The following is a 13,986-nucleotide window of genomic DNA, read 5'->3' on the forward strand; positions in this document are numbered from 1 at the left end:
AAGGATAAATAAAATTTGAATATTGTTGTCGGAAATTAAGCAAAATTAAGATAAAAAATTTAATATAAAATTTCAATTATAATAGTCGTACCCAAAATCTAACTTGTCTCTTTCGCTTTTTGGTCGACTAGGTTCTTTCCACAAACCACCATCAAATAATCTGAACCTTTTGTCAAGTCATTGTAGAAAATTTTCCAATGTAATGACTACATTACACATTCCTATTGTATATGAGGAACCAAGGAGTGAATCCACACGTATGGGTGTGTGGTAAGTGAAACATATGGTAACAACTTATAATATGTATTCGAAAAAAAAAAGAATTAAAACAATACACTTTTGACGGCTGTTGAAACAAATTTTTCGGCTCAGATCCAAAATAGAGAAAATCAAGTATTTGCCCATGTGGAGACATTTTTTTTTAGTAATTATGATACGTCAGCTCCAGTTGCCTCGGCGAAAGCTTCAACTCCTTTCAAAGCCAAAATTAAGACAAATAATCTTGCAATAACAGATTTCTTGGAGTAAACTATTTTTGCCAATTTTTGGACCCAAAACTATTAAGATGTTCCACTATTATACTATTGTTTTAAATGACTGATTATTATTTAATAGATATTGAAACTTTTGAGTGAGTTTATCTATCAATAAGAACAATAACGCTTTTTCACGTTAAGCATGAAAGTTTGAAAACAGAGATGAAGGCGAGGATCGAAATTGTGGGAAAACGGGGAATCCCAGTTTGGTTTGCAGTTAATTTTTTTTTTTTTTTTTTTTCCATTATTTGAGTCTTAATGACAATGAAAATAAGACAGCCTAGTTATCATAAATGAACGCAGTAATCTCGCACAAAATTACTTGGGTATATACAGGTATATATATATATATATATATATATATATATATATATATATATATATATGTGTGTGTGTTTATATATATATGTATATTTATATATATATATATATATATATATATATATATATATATATATATATATATATATATATATATATATATATATATATATAGTGTATTACAGGTAATTACTTGTAAGAAAAAAAAAAAAAAAAAAAAAAAAAAAAAAAAAAAACTGTCTTCCTAATTTAGTAACTGAGATAAATGAGCACTTGAACAAGGTCTAGACCTTACTCATTCATCCAATCACCTAGTACACACGACAGTACATCCAATCCAAATATATATTTATATATATATATATTTATATATATATATATATTTTATATATATATATATATATATATATATATATATATATCAAAATATTTTTTTTTACCAAACTTTGCTATAATTCCTTCAGAAAAATAGCATTCTACTATTTCCTAGTACGAAAAACGATCTGGATTGGTCGCAACCTAGGATAAAATCGGTTTAATACCTTAATTTTGATAGAAATAAAAAACATTTTTCGTATGAACATCGTCACAAGTACTTGGAATAGTTATAATAAATTGTGCTGAAGATGAGTTTCTGTGCTTAATATTTTTAAACGACAAAGTGGCTTGAAAGGGCTGCACCTGAAAATGAATGTCGCACATGTAACCCGGGGGGGAGGTTAGGGGGGGGGTTTGAACCCTGTCCGAAATCTTTGTCTGACCCATAAAAACGTAACAAAAATAGATACAAACAAATTTTTTATGAATTTTTCGAAGGTTTTTTTGTTTAACCCCCCCCCCCCCCCCCCCAAAAAAATATTTGAGTAAACACTCCCAAAGTGCTGGTATGAAAAAGTTGAGAGCCACGGTTAATTGAAAAATTGAAAGTAGAAAGAAGCATTGAACGTTCCTGATGAAACTTCAATAAGTTAGCGACATATAGCCTGATAGCGACAGTGACGATGGTTACCTCTGTAATATCGACTTTTACGTCTCAGCCGAATAAAGTAAAATCAAATTGAAGTTGTTTCGTGAAAGAGATTTAAAAACAATTAACTTGGTAGGATGCTTTGAAAAAGTTGAGAGCCACGGTTAATTGAAAAAAAGCCAAGACAAATAGTCTAAGTGAGAGGTGAAGTCGGCATAAGCCTTTTTCAGAATTGTATGAAATGGTATAAAGGGTAAAAAATTGTGTAAAAGGGTAGAACTAAGGTTGATAGGCATGGATTAATGGTAATTTAAATACTCTTATCAGTTCTATGAGCCATTTGAAGGCTGTTGAAAACCCCAAATAAATTTCCAATTTCCAATAAACAACTTTTCTTTGAATTTGATCGAAAAACGGAAACTATACAAATACTTAACGCGTTTTAAAGCGTGGAACAACCCCCCCCCTCCTCCTCGTCACTAAAAAAACTCAAATGCAAGAAATATACCAGAATGTACAATTTAGAACTCAGTGCTGCACTTTTGGTAAGCGGAATTGAACCCAGTCTGCGTAAATTTTAAACAAGGCTACCAAAAAGGTTTCTCTAAGGGAGCAGCTCTTCTTTTTCCGAATATATTAGAAATGATCAAAATTAAGCTATCAGTTGATAAATTTTGCATAATAAGGTTTTTTGCATACATAAGGTTTGCAAAACCATATTTATACACATATATGTATGCAAAAATAAGGTTTTTTGCATACATTTCAGAAGATGAGACACTTTGAATTTATAAAATGTTTCAAATCAGATATGTATATATGATTAAAACTATATTCCAGGTTCGTGGTATCGAGCTCTTGCACTGAAAAAAGCTGAATCTGAACCATCGATGCACTATTTGCAGTTTCTTGATTATGGCAACTATGCAGCCATTAGTTCAAAAGACATCCGTCGAATGGAAGATCAGTTCATGTATTTGCCATTTGTAGTCTCTTTCTTAGCCCTTAAAAGTAAGTCTCTTACAATTATTCTAGAACTCCCATGGCTAACTTTAAAAAAAAAAATTGTATGCTGACCAAGGGTCTGCTTTGCGCAGGTACCGATCTCCTGATTCTCAGCCTTCGGCCGGGAGTACAATGCGTTGTTGGGGGCAAACCATCCGACACTCCCCGTGTCCTCCCCCCAGAGGTCTTCTGGTACCCATTTAGAGCTGGGTCGACTCTGGCTGGCTGAGCTTACAGAGTCACACCATTTACCCCCGTTCCACACCAAATAACCAGCGACACCAGATTTGGAACCCCTGACCCCAGTATTTTAAGTCTGGAGCGCTAGCACTCATGGCTAGAGACATGGAAAATTAGACATTGCTGTCGTGTTTTTATAAAACACCTAATGAACTTGAAATGAATTTTTTTCCACCTCCCTCAGAAAGCAACATGTCAAAAAGGCTAAAAAAAATTAAAACTCCTGGAATTTACAAAGGGACTAAACCAAAAAAAAGAAGATACGTTAGTGCAGTGACAACAAAATATAGTAAAAATTTCGTAGAAAACTGTTCTAGTGTTTTATTGGCAAAATCTGTGATGGGTGCTATAAAAATGTACCCTAAAACTGAACTCGTATAGTCAAAATACAGAGAAAATTTGGAAGCACTTATGTTGTGATTAAAATTTTATCTCGGGATCAAGTTTAAATCTTGTGGTGAAAATTTCCATTCTTTTTACCGGCTTTACATTTCACACTGTACAGCTAAGGAATAATTAAATATAATTACGAAAATACTCTAGAAACGTTAACCTATGAAAAACGAGCACATTTTGTACCCCAGAACTGTAAGAAATTTATATGTCTTTTTTTGCTCTGGCTGATAAGAAGATATAGGTACTTATTATTATAGAATACTTTTTTCTTCTTTTTTGTCCGTGAAACAAAATTTCACACAATTGCATTTGCAGTTATGTATCCCTTCATGAATTTGGTGAGATGGACAGTGTTCAGCTTCCAAATTTTGGTATCATTATCTAATATTGCTTAGAATTTTGATCAGATATGTTTTGGAGAATAATAGGCTTGTGGGGGAGGGGGCTGGTCGCCCGTCATTCACTTTTGGCTCTTAAAAGGGGCACTAGAACTTCCGACTTCCAATCAATTGCGCCCCATCCGATCCAGAGTTTATACGATCATCCGTTCCATAAAAATCTTATATGCCGCGGGGCATAACAGACAACTCTTGCCCTAGGGCTCTGGGGAGTTGTGTCCACCCGAAGGCATCGTTATGCGCTCTTTGGGCTATTGTGAACAGAATGGCTATATCATAATTTCAATCGGATTCGGTTGGGGAAAAGAGGGTGTCAAGAGGGGGAGTTGTTGCCCTCCATCACTTTTGACTCTTACAGGGAGCTAGAATTTTACATTTCCAATCAAATGAGAATCCTCTAAAGTTCAAACGACCATCCCTTTCATAAAAACTTATATGCTTCCGGGGCATAACTGACAACCCTTGCACCCAGACTCTGGGGGATTGTGTCAACCCTGAAGGCCTTGTTTTATGTTCTTTGTACTATTGTGAACAGAATGGCTATCTCATAATTTCGATCGAATGGGTTTCAGGAGGGGGAGTTGTTGCACTCCATCACTTTTGACTCTTAAAGGGAGCTAGAATTTTACATTTCCAATCAAATGAGCATCCTCTAAAGTTCACACGACTATCCCTTTCATAAAAACTTATATGCTTCCGGGGCATAACTTACAACTCTTGTCCCCAGACTCTGCGGGATTCTGTCAACCCTGAAGGCCTTGTTTTATGTTCTTTGTACTATTTTGAGCAGAATGGCTATCTCATAATTTAGATCGAATGGGGTTGGGGAAAAGAGGGTGTCAGGAGGGGGAGTTGTTGCCCTCCATCACTTTTGACCTTAAATGGAGATAGAATTTTACATTTCTAATCAAATGAGCATCCTCTAAAGTTCACACGACCATCCCTTTCATAAAAACTTATATGCTTCCGGAGTAAAACTTACAACCCTTGTCCCCAGACTCTGGGGGATTCTGTCAACCCTGAAGGCCTTGTTTTATGTTCTTTGTACTATTGTGAGCAGAATGGCTATCTCATAATTTTAATCTAATGTGGTTGGGGAAAAGAGGGTGTCAGGAGGGGGAGTTGTTGCCCTCCATCACTTTTGGCTCTTAAAGGGAGTTAGAATTTTACGTTTCCAATCATATGAGCATCCTCTTAAGTTCACACGACCATCCCTTTCATAAAAACGTATATGCTTCCGGGGCATAACTTACAACTCTTGCCCCCAACCTTTGTGGGATTCTGTCAACCCCGAAGGTCTTGTTATATGTTCTTTGTACTATTTTGAGCAGAATGGCTATCTCATAATTTCAATCGGATGAGTTTGGAGAAAAGAGGGTGTTAGGTATGGCTAGTTGCCCTCCATCACTTTTGACTCTTAAAAGAGAACTAGAACCTTAAATTCCCGATCAAATAAGCCTTCTCTAAAGTTCACACAACTACCCCTAAATAAATGTAGATTAATACCACCCTAAATAAAATATATATAAAACGCTGTATTTATTTGAAAGAAATAAAAAAAAAACAAGTCACCGCCCCTGATTAAATTTACCCCTAATTTATGTATGAGTTTAACTTCCAACAGTGCTATAAGAAGATTAATATCCTTTAGATGGTATAAGCAGACTAGTGGTAGAATGTAAAATATAAAAACATATGAAGAGTTTTGTTATTATTTTTGTTTCTTCATGTCTTACAAAATATTCGTTTCTCGTTAAGCCAATTAATGCCTCTGATGCATCGTGATTATTTATTATCTTTGACTCGTAAGATTTTTCAGAAACATCAGATAGTATTAATTTAAGTTATATATATATATAAAATAACATTCTTGAAGGATTCTTAATTCTTTACTATCAAAAATAGGGCTAATTTTCATAAAAATATTATTGCCCTACCCCTCTATCCTGATCCTTTCTCTATCCTAAGATAGATGATCCTGTTTAATCCAAATTTTCTGTAGAACTTAGCAAGAGTCGACCCATCTCCAAATGGTGCCTGGAGAAATCTGGGGAAGGAAAAGAGGAAGGGTGGGAAAAAGTAGAGGATGGCTGCCTTATCACGTGATTATATTCTCTGGTTGACGGACCATGAAACGGAGATCGGTGCCACCAGTAGGGACTATAAAATCTAGTGTGGCATTATTTACCTTTTACTATCTCTCTCCCTCCTCTCTTTCTTTGTTTTTTTTTATGCGTTTTCTGCATTTTTTTTCTTTCTTTTAGTTAGACGTGATTGTGTTAATGTAATTTTATTACTTTTTTTACCCATAAAGCTGTTCATCATTATAACGGTTACTTCCTGAAACCCGTCATAACTGGCAGCCGACAGACTTTTTAAAAAGGATTAACAACCTGCCACAAAGTTTCTCTTTTTCTTTTCCTCATCCTGAGAGATATTCGCTATCTGAACATAAAACACTGAACATAAGCCTGTTTCATTTCTTTAGCCAGATTCAATGTCGCCTGACAAAAAAAAAAGTGTTTTCCTGGTGATGATTTTTTTTTTTTTTTTTGCGTATTTGAAGTGTTTGGTAGGGGGGATTATGATTTTGAGTGGTTATTGAGACTGTGTGCGAATAAGATTTTTATGGGTATCAGAAGCTTGGCACGGTTCCTTCGTCTCGCGATGAAACATAGAAGTAGATTTCTGTAGGATTAGGTTAGGATTTGTGCAATCTCTTTGTAACGGTTCTTTGTTTATATTTTTTGCCATGGCCTATGGGCTTTTAGCGCAAATAAATTCTATTTATTCTATTGTTGAGTGTTTTTTTTGTCACCTATCTCCAAAGCCGTATCTGGGGTTTTACTTTGGGGAGGAGGATACAAATTAAATATAAAATTTAAGAAACGCAACAAAAATTTGTTAATATGTATTTTGGTTAATTTTTTCTAGTTGGATAGTAATTTTGGAAGGAGGGGGTTGACCGGGACCCCCCCCCCCTTCTGCCCTGAATACGGCCATGCCCGTTCCGATTGATAGAGTTGCTTTTGCGGTTGCCTAGTGGTGCCATTTCTTAGTTACAAATCGATATTTAGGTACTTTTAGGTATCTAGTTTATGTATCTGTTATCTATTTAGGTAAATATTTATGATTTGAACTTGACTTTAAACTGTTTTTTTTTGTTTTTTTTTTCTAGAGTTTGAAGAAAGAGACCCAACTGCCCAAGAAACGATGGAGTTTAAAGAAAAATTACAACTAACCTCTTCTGTGAAACTTGAGGTACTTAAGTTTGACCAAGTAAAATATTTTGTGGACATTCCCTCCTTGGGATTTTAAAACATAGTTTTGGACAGTGTTTTGACTTCTTTTTTTTTCAGAAAATATTACCATGGAATAATTTAGATCCTTCGAGATAATATGGATAGACTGGCTTGAGGGTCTTTTTGGTATAAATTAAGTAATTAATTTGAGACAAATTTTTTGTGGTTATCGATAGAGAATCTAAAACAAAAACATTGTTCACCTCGAGGAGTCAAGATGGTTTTTGCCGATTTATTGTTCATTTTTGCCGACTTTTTTACCGGCCAAAATCGATGTTTTTAGAAAATCAAGTTAAAATTTATAAGCAGTTATGCTAATAATAGCGCGAGGCAAATTAAAAAAAAATGGGCAAAAATAAAAAAAATGAGCCAAAAACAAAAAAAATAGTATCAAATAAGCGTTGGCACTGTTCTATTTCTTGAAAAAAAAAATACAGGGCTTAAATGAAACAGAATAGGTCAAAAAAGGAGACGTGTTTCTGTTGCTGTTCGGTTTTATGGTATAAATAGAAAATGGTTTTGTTTAAAAAAAACAGCTGGTTAAAAAGTTTTTTTTTTCAAAGCTTAAAGAAGAAAATAGCAGGTTATAAGTTTTGTTTATTGTTAATTAATTTATTATTAATAATAACGTCATTTATTCGAGCCTTAAAACTTGTCACTTAAAAACATGCTCTTTTCTAGTATCTTAGACTTCGTCCGGGCACAATTCATTTTGCCCATTCATAGAATTCAAAAGTTATCTTATTCAAACTTTTTGCATTACATAACCGGCTATCGAAAATGCCGATTCACTTGGCACACTAATAGCAGGCGTGCTAAGATGCTGTAAAGCGATGTCTGCCAGCTCCAACATTGACTTTTAGTCTCTCATTAACTTTACGTCAGGGTTGCCACTTGCCAAGGGTAGCATTTTCTCTGGAAGTAGCACTTTTGAGCAAACGTAGTACCATTTCACGTCCATTTTTGTTCAGCATCTCCTCGAACTTCTCAGAAATGCATGCAGAGGGGGGCTGTCTCCCCAACAGACCATTCTTTTCCCCTCCCCCCATCTTGATGTTCGGAAACCATCTTAAACAAAAGTATGAAAGAAGAAGAATGCAAGGGGAAAGGCGACTTGTTAATGCTAATTCAAAAATTTTCGTCACTTTGCACCTCAAAATAGCATAATTACTTCTTAATTAATAGCCTAAAATAGCCTAATAGAATTAATAACTTCCTAGGAAATACGTTTAAGAGAAAAATCACATAAAAAATATACCTTTTAATGGTATATTTTATAAAGCTAAAGTTAAAAGTAGTTCGCATATTTCAACAGCGCTTTGCGCCAGAAATTACTGTTCTAGGCCATCCATCGAATTCATTTTTAATAAAATAAATAGAATGAAAGTTCTCAAATTCTGAATATCGACTAAACTTAGACTTTTTGCTGGTCTTTGAAAGGTCTATATTAAATAGAATTAGCTCACATGAAATATATGAAGCTCTTCACCCACGACGATTTCATCTTATTTATTCCTGTGCAGTCATTGTAAACGTGCAGCTACTATCTAGCTATAGTATATCGTCTGTATATTCCCCTTGGATTAAAAATGTTTGGGTATGATTTTATTGAACTTTAGACTTGTGCCTATCTAGTATCTAACTCTAAAAAATAAATTTTACAATTTTGTAAAATTTATTGAATTTTAATTATGGTAATTGTTACCAGGTCCTTTGCGCTTTGTTATTGTCACGAGCTCAAAATCTTTTGACAAAAATCGTGGTAGAAATTGGAAGAATTAGAGAAACAGGCATACTGCATGTGGCTTAAAGTCGCTAATAACAGATTTAATATAAAGGTATATTTAATAATAGACCTTTATGGTGGTTTTATCGAGAATCAAGGAAAAACAGGTAGAAAAAAAACAGAAACAAGACAAAATAGCTAATATAGAAACCGAAAAAGAACAGAACATATGAATTAAAAACATGTAATCTATTACTTTTTTTTTCTTTTTTTTTTTTTTTTCTTTTTTTCTTTTTTTTTATTATTAGAATATATTGAATCCAAATATAGATATCATGTTTTTGTTCTTGCTGAAAGCTATGGCTACTGCTGTTTCTAATTCATCTTGTTTTCTCTCTGCATTTTACTTTCTAGTACTATCAACATTCTAGTGCTTTCAAATCGTGTGAGTTTTTATAGTGCTTTTATTTCTAGTGTTTCGATTATTTACAGATGTTATCTGGGTTGTTTGATGCAATGGTTGGCAACACTTCAAATAAAACATAAGAGGTGGAAGGTAATCAGGGGCGTAATTTGCTAGGGGGCAGCGGAGGGGGGGGGGGGTTCAACTCCCCCTTCCATACCTCAGTTTACCCGCTCCCCCCCCAAGACCCTAGTTTGCCCCCTCCCCCCCAGCTGAAATGTAGTTTCCCCAAAAATCTTTTCAAAACTAAGATAAGCCTGAATAATTCAAGCATCCACAGAAACGGGTCATTTTCTTTTGTATATCTTTAGCTTTATGGTATTATATGGTTCATTTTTCGGTTTTCTCTGTCATTTTCAAGTGATTTGGGAAAAATGGCTCCAACTTTGCCCTTCCTCCCCTTTCGGACTTCGACGAAATTACCCCACTGAAGATACTATGAGCCAATTGTAGTTAGATACGAGAAAGGATATTTCATTCCGGCTGTGGGCTAATTTCAGTTATTGACTAGTAGATAATTTTTGCAAAATAGCAAATTTAGCGTCAAAATAGCGAATAAATTGAAAATTTAATGAATTGTCTCCATAGGGTATCAGCGTCTATAGCAAGTAGAAAAACATTCCAATAATTTGTCACAGTTAGCTAATATATATAATATTATTTCCTACGTCATAACTCGCTACAAACTTATATTTAAATAGTAAAAATTCCCAGAAAAAAAATTTCAGGAAAATTCCTAGAAACATTCATGAATATTTTTGAAGTCAGAAATTTTTCACTATCTCAATTCAGTGATTCACGGAAACAGGGGGAAGGGGGATAATCTTGTTATTTTTCAAAGAAATTGCCAAAAAAAAATCAAAATCTAGGGAAAATGCAAATGACCTTTCATTGAATAACTTCATTCCGATAATTTCTAGCTAAACTATTGTGACTAGAAACCCGAAATTTTCGCAGAATATTTTTTGACACTTGAGAATGCAGATTTATGCTATGAGAATTTGGAACAGAGAAAAAAAAATATGATTCCGTGATATCAAGAGGGAGAGAGCCGAACGCACGAGCCGCTGACCGTATGTAATAGAGAGAGACGTCTTCAGGCTATATTTGCGAGAGTCAAAGCTACGAAGCTGTCATGGTGAAAGCCTAAGGCTTGATTGAGCGGGGAGAGGTGAGGTAAAGCCGTTGAAGCCGTCTCTTTTGCTAGTATATACTTACAAAACCAAGTGTGTGAATAAAAATTGCACTGATTAAACAGATCAACTTTTGAAGCTGGAAGTATGCATTTCTTGTAGAATAATCTTGGGACGCTTATAATTGTTGTAAACTTTATAAAATACTGGAAAAAAAACCACTAGGAATGGGGTCATTCAAGGAACGAAGGACTGTAGTGAATGGGAGAAGGCAGCAGAAAGCCTGCAATTTCCATTTTAGCTTAAATTGGTCCAGGCGTTATTATGATTATTGCTATATAAAAATTCTTGAGCAAAAATTTGAATTTTCGCGGGGATTTACTACAAAAGTCACCTCTTAGGTCGGGTCCAGACTTGAATTCGACGGCTAAGGTACCAGATAGTCGGCAATTGGAATCAAAGTTTGCATTTGGCCATCAGACTCGAACCACTAATATGCTTAAAAATTTTGCCAGTGTCTCATTTTTCTTGTTCTTCATAAAATGCCTTTAAATTTTAAGTGATAGCCCTATTTCAATTCCATCTTTTGGGCTGGGCAGAAGTAGCGCTTTTCAACCCAAAAGGGCCGTTTTTATTCAATGCGAGCGTCTTTTATGCCAGCCTTCGGCCTAGAACTTCTTTATAGGCTAGTGCTCATTTTGACTGCTTTTCGGTGGACTACTAAGATTGAGAGCCATTTTTCAGTACTCAAGAATATTTAAATATAATATTTGCAGTGCGACTAACTCGCCTAGAATGCCCCGAGGTGGCTTGCCAAGGCAAATTGGCTTTGTTGAGTGTCCATATTTTAGAAACTTCAGATAATTTGCCAAGAATACGCCACCTTTTCTGTGAAAAAGTCAGCTTATCATTCACACGTGTTCTTGCTTGCAGCAGGATCAGGGTTTTTTCCGTTTCACCTTGCATCTGAATTTTAGATGTGAATTAGTTTAACCGTAAGTTCCCCAAGAGATTCATTGATACGTGTTCGCTTTCATGACGTGAAATGAAAAGCTACGTCTATGTGGCCCTTACCGCTGACATAATGATGGTTGGCGCTTTATTGATCTTTTAGAAAAGATTTCTTCAAAATCTCAGCAACAGTGTAGGCTGCTATAATTTGTGCCGAAAGGATTTCTACTTTGTAGGAATCCGAAAGGATTCCCACATTTGTTTTTTATTCTACTTTAGGTTTGGTAAAAATTAGTACAAGTGTTTACTTTTGAATTGGTTTTCAAATTTGAAATAATTTTAAATTGCTTCAGGTTTTGAAACAAAATAGAAAATTGATAGAATATAATAGAAAAAAACTGATTCCGTAGAGAATCATTGGGCTACCGGGAAAAAAAAGCTCAAGCTCAATACAGTGGAATGACTTGCCTAGAGATAATAAAGCTTTTGTACTAAATTATTTAGTTGTGCTGGCTGTTGCTAGTATATTTTGATTCCTATAAAACTCGTTTTATAACCAGAGGCTCCAATTCATGAAAATATAGGGGGTGGGGGCGAAATTTATTTTTCAAATCTAGGGAGGACCATTTTGTTGTTTTTATATTTTCTTCGATGAAATACCAAAGAAGAAATATTTTTCAAAATCTGGGGGGAGGGATTGCCACCACCACCCCCATTGATGCCCCTGGCTGTAGCCCGTGATTCTCCACTTACCAGTTTCACCTTTTCTGCTTTGAACTGTGTAACTTTTTGATCACATGCAAGGCTGTATCTAGGGGGGGGGGGTTGAACACCCCCCCCCGAAATGTTTTTCTGACTCGTAAAAACACAATAAAAATGAATATGGACCAATTTTGTGTGGGTTTTCTGGGTTTTTTTTTGTGTAAAGCCTCCCCGAAAAAAAAATCTTGTAAACCCCCCCCCCCCCCGAAAAAAAATCCTGGATACGGTTTTGATCACATGTACAGAGGTATATTTTCTTCTTTTTATTATTACTATTATTATCAGGCCTTGGGTAGTTGCTATGGTAGGTAAAATGTTGGTAACCATTTTTGGTATGACAAAATACCGTTGTCATCGCCATTGTGTCAATTTAAGAATGTGTATAGCATAGATGTGCGTATAACTGTATGACGTCATAAAGTTATGTAGCCCGAGAATAGAAAAGGTGTAACGCCATCTATGCTCTGCCTTCCTTAGAAATACTTCACGCTATCTCCGTTATGCTTCCTGTGGGGAGGGGTTATTGTCTCACTAGAGGATGGTACGCCATTGGAGATGATTAGCTTCTACTATTGTCAGCTAATTGTACCACCAAACTGCCTGAGGCCACCACAGCTGCGGTCACTCTTCCTCCCTCTCAATCTGTTATGGGCCGTATTCTTTACTCCGTCTCCTGAAGTTTCTGTAACCTTTAAATCTTTATGTATGACCTCTTCTCACTCTATTTGCCCTGTTTTCCGTTTAGCCCTAGATGGATTTTCAAAAAGTGTGATTTTTGTTTAGTGATAGTTGCTGATACGGTATGCCTTCTATTCCGTTGTAGATAAGCCCTCTAATTATTATGTTTTTCTTCTCTGATTTATTTTTATGAATATTTATAACCTGTACAAGCGTCATTTATGTTATATCTGAAAATGTATATTGGTGATACCTGATTATAATTGTGTAGTTCAAGAAGAAATAAATCTTTTATACGCCTGTGAAGTATTTATGTAGTTTTTATAATAGGAGCTTCGTCCTTCGGTGAAATTGCGGCGCTAGCCTTTTCGTTTATAAAGCTGTAAAAGAGCAGCCTTTTTGCCAATCTGAGATGTCATTGTGCTGCAGAAGTAAAAGTTTAAGGAACGAGCTTTAGCCAAAATCAAGACCACGGATTTTCGAAAGCCATACCTCCGCCCTATTTCTGTTTGTAAGGGTGCAACACAGTGCAGCTACATATTTTATTTGTCTTACTTTTTAAGACTTTTTTACTCTTTGTCGTCTTACTTTTGTGACACTGTAAGCTCAGCCAGAGTCGACCCAGCTCTAAATAGGTACCTTGAGAAATCTGGAGGGAAAATACGGGAAGCGTCGGATGATTTAGCCCTTTGCACCTTAGATATTCCTGTTCCTATTATTAAAGCTTTCAATGATTACCTTTCAAAGCCCCTATCCACCCTGTTTAATGAGATTACCGAATCTGGACAGTTCTATTACCCTCACCTCAATTTTTTCAAAATTGTATGAAAGTTTTCTCGCAGACCGGCTTAAGATTAAAGTTCTCCCCCTCATTGATCTTAGACAGTTTGGTAATCTCAAATCCACGTTAACCTCTCATTACCTGATTCATCTTGTTGTTACCATGGGTAAATTACTTGAAAAACCTAACACTTGACTTAATCTGATTTCTATTGATCTTCAAAAAGCTTTCGATTTGATTAACCACAATTTACTCATAGATAACACATCGAAACTTTCCTGGTTAGCTCGTTGCCTCTTTTCTCTAATAGATCTCAAGCAGTTAAAT

General features: G+C 35.3%; 1 protein-coding gene across 1 annotated transcript in view; it reads left to right on the forward strand.

Annotated features, from left to right (window-relative positions):
- The window catches only part of LOC148940956 (uncharacterized), a 140,481-nt gene extending 127,301 nt beyond the window's left edge, over nt 1–13,180 (forward strand). The window contains exons 14-15 of the mRNA XM_089104763.1: nt 2,665–2,835; nt 7,042–13,180. Of these exons, the coding sequence (XP_088960889.1) occupies nt 2,665–2,835; nt 7,042–7,181 (311 nt within the window). The 3' untranslated portion in view covers nt 7,182–13,180. The remainder of the gene's footprint in view (nt 1–2,664; nt 2,836–7,041) is intronic.
- The last annotated feature ends 806 nt before the right edge of the window (nt 13,181–13,986 follow it).

The sequence above is a fragment of the Artemia sp. Qi Xiang Cuo genome, chromosome 19 (assembly GCF_049724085.1).
Source record: "Artemia sp. Qi Xiang Cuo chromosome 19, ASM4972408v1, whole genome shotgun sequence".
In the NCBI taxonomy this organism is placed as follows: domain Eukaryota; kingdom Metazoa; phylum Arthropoda; class Branchiopoda; order Anostraca; family Artemiidae; genus Artemia; species Artemia sp. Qi Xiang Cuo.